This window comes from Procambarus clarkii, chromosome 37 (genome assembly GCF_040958095.1).
Source record: "Procambarus clarkii isolate CNS0578487 chromosome 37, FALCON_Pclarkii_2.0, whole genome shotgun sequence".
Classification (NCBI taxonomy): domain Eukaryota; kingdom Metazoa; phylum Arthropoda; class Malacostraca; order Decapoda; family Cambaridae; genus Procambarus; species Procambarus clarkii.
In genome coordinates, this window is record NC_091186.1 from 14,561,884 (window position 1) to 14,568,164 (window position 6,281).

A 6,281-nucleotide genomic window follows, 5' to 3' on the forward strand; every position below is an offset into this window, starting at 1 on the left:
CTCAACCCCCGCAAGCACAATTAGGTGAGTACACACACACACACACACACACACACACACACACACACACACACACACACACACACACATACACACACACACACACACACACACACACACACACACACACACACACACACACACACACACACACTCAACAAAATTCACAATGCGCACCTTAACATTATAGTGTCAATAAAAATTGCTGCTCACAGTTACAGATATAAGAAAAAAACTAGAGCAATTAGGACCCCTCGCGACGGCAACAACACAGTTCAAGGCGCTATAATTGCATATCTTCCACTGAACTTAATGCTTGTTAATACTCAAGACGATGGCTTGAAAAAGTTACCTTTTGCCTGCCTGTCTACCTCTCATTTCTTGTTATCTACTTCTACCTCGCTATCGTCTCCTTTCTCGCTATCTTCTGTTACCTCGCTATGTTCTCTTTTCTCGATATCTTCTACTTCGCTATCTTCTCCTTTCTCGCTATCTTCTGTTACCTCGCTATGTTCTCTTTTCTCGATATCTTCTACTTCGCTATCTTCTCCTTTCTCGCTATCTTCTGTTACCTCGCTATGTTCTCTTTTCTCGATATCTTCTACTTCGCTATCTTCTCCTTTCTCGCTATCTTCTGTTACCTCGCTATGTTCTCTTTTCTCGATATCTTCTACTTCGCTATCTTCTCCTTTCTCGCTATCTTCTGTTACCTCGCTATGTTCTCTTTTCTCGATATCTTCTACTTCGCTATCTTCTCCTTTCTCGCTATCTCCTTATCTATTCTTTGTTTGGGAATTAAATTCTACTCGGAAGCCTTTTATCCCTTTTTTCTGCTCTCAGAAATTTAATCATTTGCATGTTGATGTTATTTGAGGGGTAACTTGTGTATGTTGCTTCCTGAGTGAAGCCTCGGCCGGGTGCTAGGGGGGGGGGGGGGGGAAACGTCCCTTTATGGCCGGTTACAAATGGAGAACATCCATTTACGGCCGGCTACAAGGAAGAAAACATTACTTTACGGCCGGATACAAGGGGAAAAACATCCTTTTACGGCCGGCTACAAGGGAGAAAAGGACTCTTTACGGCCGGCTACAAGGGAAAAACATCCTTTTATGGCCGGCTACAAGGGGAAAACATCATTTTACGACCGGCTACAAAGGGGAAAACTACTCTTTACGGCCGGCTACAAAGGGAAAACATCTATTTACGACCGGCTACAAGGGAGAAAACGTCCCTTTACGGCCGGCTACAAGTGGGGGAGGGAAACGTCCGTTCCTCGATAAACATAACCTAGAAGCCAAGAGTCTCTTCAAAACGCTTCTTTTCCTTCAATTAAACTAGATAGGTAAATTTACGGGTTGCACGTTGAAATGAATAATCAAACTGGAGGAGGAGGTTGTGACTTGAGGGCGAGTTGGTGTTTATGGCGCTGGTGGAGATGCCATCAGGATAGTAAGTCATCTTGAGGCCAGGGCAAGGTCCTCCAGGGCTCATTCTCTACCTCCTCTTGCTCGTTAGCACCTGACCAGTTCTAGCTCTCTCTCGCTGGTCGGTGATTGGTAGGAGTTTTTTTTCTTCTGGCAGGTCAATTTCAACAGTGTTTGTATTCTCTGTTTACCGTTATAACGGTGTTCGTTTTTACAGGGGGGGGGGGTGGGGGGGGTGCTTTTGTTTGGTAGTGATTGAACAAATCCACAAGGGCCGTGACGAGGATTCGAATCTGCGTCCGGGAGCATCCCAGACACTGCCTTAATCGACTGAGCTACGACAGGGTTAAAAAGAGTTGAAACCGAAGTTCTACTGAACTTAATGAACAAATGATTTGTTCATTTGATGCATCACGTTAGTGTGATCTGTGTGTGTGGTAGTGAGTGTTTCTTGATGTGTACGACACCTCATCAGAGCAGTAATGATCGTTCAGCGTCATCCACTTACTAATGAACACTCCTTAACACCCACTCACGAATGAACACCAGAGGTAAACACAAGAAATAAAATGATATAGGACGAAGTAAATGAATGACATGGAGTCATGGAATTGTTCATCCCACTCTGGAAAGAAATCGTTAAGAGCCAAAACCAAATCAGTGGTTCACTAGGTTGTGATGAGAGAACATGGAGATAGCCTGGAATATAAACACCATGAAACAAAGTTGACCAGACCACACACTAGAAGTTGAAGGGACGACGACGTTTCGGTCCGTCCTGGACCATTCTCAAGTCGATTGAGACTTGACTCAATCGACTTGAGAATGGTCCAGGACGGACCGAAACGTCGTCGTCCCTTCAACTTCTAGTGTGTGGTCTGGTCAACATACTTCAGCCACGTTATTGTGACTCATCGCCTGCACCGTGAAACAAAGATCAGAATAGAAAATGTAATTAAAACCATCAAATTGGTTCATCAGAGTCATGAGTCACTAAGAATAGTAGTTAGAGAATGATCTAGCAGCAAAGGCACAGGACCAACCCTAGCTGATGCTCAGTCACACAAGAAGGGAAATAACGAGGGAAGACCATGTGATTGGGTTAAGAAAGAGGGAGACAGAATCTAGATGTAACTGTGAGCGTATAAGGTGAAGGAGGCTGCAGAAATAGTTTCTTACTAACTTGCATCTTCAATTAAACATTAGAAACTGGAGAACTAACAGAAACCCGGAATAAGCACTAACATACATACTTTGCTAAGTACTGAAGAATGTTATCCGCTAGAGAATTCCTGCGAGATCAGTTATCGAAATTAAAAGGACTAAATTATGAAGACAGATTAGCAGAAATTAACCAAACTATCCGTAGAGGAGAGAAGGAGCAGAGGACATTTGATCACAGCGTAGAAGATACTGAACAAAATAAAATAAAATAGACAAAGACATCCTCTTACAACTGAAAATAAGATGACATCGGGAGGGGGGGGGGGGGGGTTATAAAGGCAGATGAGTCACCGAAGAATGATGGATAATTTGTTCAGGGTATACGTGAATTTAATGAGAGGAAGCCCGCCAAACACACACCGAAACTACGACGTTGGTACAACGTTCGAACAAGGTTTAACACCTCCTAACCAGTTATAACAACCAATATAGCAAGTTGTAACAACGTTCTAATACGTCATAAACACGTTAAGCCAAGATGTAACAACTTTATTACAAGTTGTAATAAGCGGAAAATAGAGACAGTTTCGGTTTGTGTTTCCAGGGATGCACTTGAAAGAGACCATCAATGGTCTTACTGCAAATCCTCCACATAAAAAAACCAGCGACGGTCTCGCTTCATGCAGGTCGGCGTTCAATCCCCGACCGTCCACAAGTGGTTGGGCACCATTCTTCACCCCCCCCCCCCACCCCCACCCCCGTCCCATCCCAAATCCTTATCCTGACCCCCCCCCTTCCAAGTGCTATATAGTCGTAATGGCTTGGCGCTTTCCCCCCCCCCCTGATAATTCCCTCCCTCCCAGAACTCATGTGTTTTTGCGGTTTGGCTAAAAATGTCCCGAGGTGCCGGCAGGACGCCGGGTTCGAGGCACGAGGGAACGAGTTGGACCCCACGATATCTGTCACTGATAGGGAAGCAATGATAGGAAAGCTCCCTTACCCCTCCTCACTCCCCCTATATCCTTCCCCTATTACCTCTCTGTTCCACTCCACCTCTGTCTCCTAATATTTACATTTATTTACACTTAGTGTTAAATCGTACTGTCAAATATATTGTGAATATTTAAGTGTAACTGAAAACCTGAATAGAAAACCACGACCTAACCTAACCGTCTTAGTTTTTGAAGATAAGCATTTTCATTGCTTCTTAATTACAATTACTACTTAATCTATAGCTACATTGATATTATGGCTCCTACCTCGCCATTCTCCCCTCTCACTCATTCCATCTCCCTCCTCCTCTACCCCATCCAACCTCAACCCCCACCCCCCCATCTCTCTTCATCTCTCTTTAACTCAAAACACACAATATGTGGGCCCACAAAACACACAATATGTGGGGCTCACAAAACACACAATATGTGGGGCCCACAAAACACACAATATGTGGGGCCCACAAAACACACAATATGTGGGCCCACAAAACACACAATATGTGGGGCCCACAAAACACACAATATGTGGGGCCACAAAACACACAATATGTGGGGCCCACAAAACACACAATATGTGGGGCCACAAAACACACAATATGTGGGGCCACAAAACACACAATATGTGGGGCCACATAACACACAATATGTGGGGCCCACAAAACACACAATATGTGGGGCCCACAAAACACACAATATGTGGGCCCACAAAACACACAATATGTGGGGCCACATTACACACAATATGTGGGGCCACATAACACACAACTTAACTACAACATTATTGTTATATTGCTCCTTTGATGTAGTGTTGTAACAACTCTGGTTTTGATGTGTGTATTAAAAAAAAAAAATTTTTAACTCTCTGGAAAACCAGACCCGCATTTCAGTGTTCATGGAACTCGCAATAGGAGTCGATCCTATTAATAGAGGAGGCATTGGGTCTGACCCCCGACCTTCCTATGATAGTCACCTACCCCCGACATGTCATCCAGAAAAATTGGGGGAGGCTAGCCGCAGGCGTCCGACCTCCAACGTCAATAGAGTAAGATAATGTTTAATATTATAGACTCAACCCACACACGTCTGGTAAGCGATATTGGCCGGGGTTCGAACCCTTCTACAGGCTTGGATAACTGATCACCGATTCTAACTGTTTCGTCCAGGTGGAATTGTAGAATTGGATTTAAAACCTAATAGAGCAGATTTTGGCTTCGACTGAAAATGAAATAGAATCAGATCTCCCTGAACGGGAGCTCACGACCCTCTCTCAGCTCTTCGACTCTATCTTTATAAAGCATTCGGTACTAATTTATGCACCATCAAGAGCAACCTGACCTCATGTATGCCCTGAGTGCATATTATCACATGTATATGCGCCTGCGTGCGCCTGCGTGCGCCTGCGTGCGCCTGCGAGGCAAGACGCACCGTGCGCAGGACCTTGACGATGCTGGCTGATCCGGCGATATTTATGTAACATCTTGTTAACATCAAGTCGAACATTAATTATCTGAGTCCTTGAGGTGATATTGCTTCAGTCAGTGATGGAACACTTGTGTTCGGTTCTGGTGTTCGGACCCGTCGGTCAAGGGCAAAGTGAACCCATGTGTGTTGGCGGAGGCGGGTAGGGTGTACTCACCTAGTTGTGCTTGCGGGGGTTGAGCTCTGGCTCTTTGGTCCCGCCTCTCAACCGTCAATCAACTGGTGTACAGGTTCCTGAGCCTATTGGGCTCTATCATATCTACATTTGAAACTGTGTATGGAGTCAGCCTCCACCACATCACTGCCTAATGCATTCCATTTGTCAACCACTCTGACACTAAAAAAGTTCTTTCTAATATCTCTGTGGCTCATTTGGGCACTCAGTTTCCACCTGTGTCCCCTAGTGCGTGTCCCCCTTATGTTAAATAGCCTGTCTTTATCAACCCTGTGTTTGTGTACGTGTGTGTGTATGTGTGTGTGTGTGTGTGTGTGTGTGTGTGTGTGTGTGTGTGTGTGTGTGTGTGTGTGTGTGTGTGTGTGTGTACTCACCTAATTGTACTCACCTAAGTGTGCTTGCGGGGGTTGAGCTCTGGCTCTTTGGTCCCGCCTCTCAACCGTCAATCAACTGGTGTACAGATTCCTGAGTGTGTGTGTGTGTGTGTGTGTGTGTGTACAATCCATCATCCTGAAATGATTGTAGTTAATGCAACTATTTGGTCAGTTGTACCAACATGGACCGTGCAAGGCAACATTGATCACGTATGATATTATCAATTCCATTGAGGGAACGGAAAAAACACCAAATCCAAATTGAATTATTTCTAGGCCTAGTATTGTATATATATATATATATATATATATATATATATATATATATATATATATATATATATATATATTATATATTAATAAAGTAAATATATATGTGTACATACAAAAGAATGGGGGTGGTAGAAGATAATATTAGTGTTCAGTGAGAAACCACAAGGTCTCCTCTGAATACTTTTTATTTTCTTCTCCGAGGCTATGGGTCCCCACATTGGCACCAGAGGTGGTACCCTCACAAACTTATATATGTATATATATATATATATACATATATATGATTGTGTGTGTGTACTAAGCTAGGCTTGGGTTCCAAGGGGTTGTCAGAGCCAGGGGTGGTAATGGGGGACGAGGTCCCATTACCTGTTAAAAGCTCCCGTACGGCGTGCGTCTC

General features: G+C 44.1%; 1 protein-coding gene across 1 annotated transcript; it reads right to left on the reverse strand.

The window, feature by feature from the left end:
- Positions 1-374: 374 nt before the first annotated feature.
- Positions 375-1,491, reverse strand: LOC138371824 (uncharacterized). The gene is made up of 2 exons (XM_069336849.1): positions 1,353-1,491; positions 375-772 (listed from the first exon to the last, which is right to left on the reverse strand). The coding sequence occupies exons 1-2, from the start codon at positions 1,489-1,491 to the stop codon at positions 375-377; spliced, it is 537 nt and encodes a 178-aa protein (XP_069192950.1).
- Positions 1,492-6,281: the final 4,790 nt, after the last annotated feature.

Coding starts and splice junctions, on each gene's coding strand:
- LOC138371824 (XM_069336849.1), bottom strand. CDS start 1,491: ATGAGCCCTGGAGGACCTTGCCCTGGCCTCAAGATGACTTACTATCCT. Junction 773..1,352: donor TTCATTTCAACGTGCAACCC/GTAAATTTACCT, acceptor AGAATAGATAAG/GAGATAGCGAGAAAGGAGAA.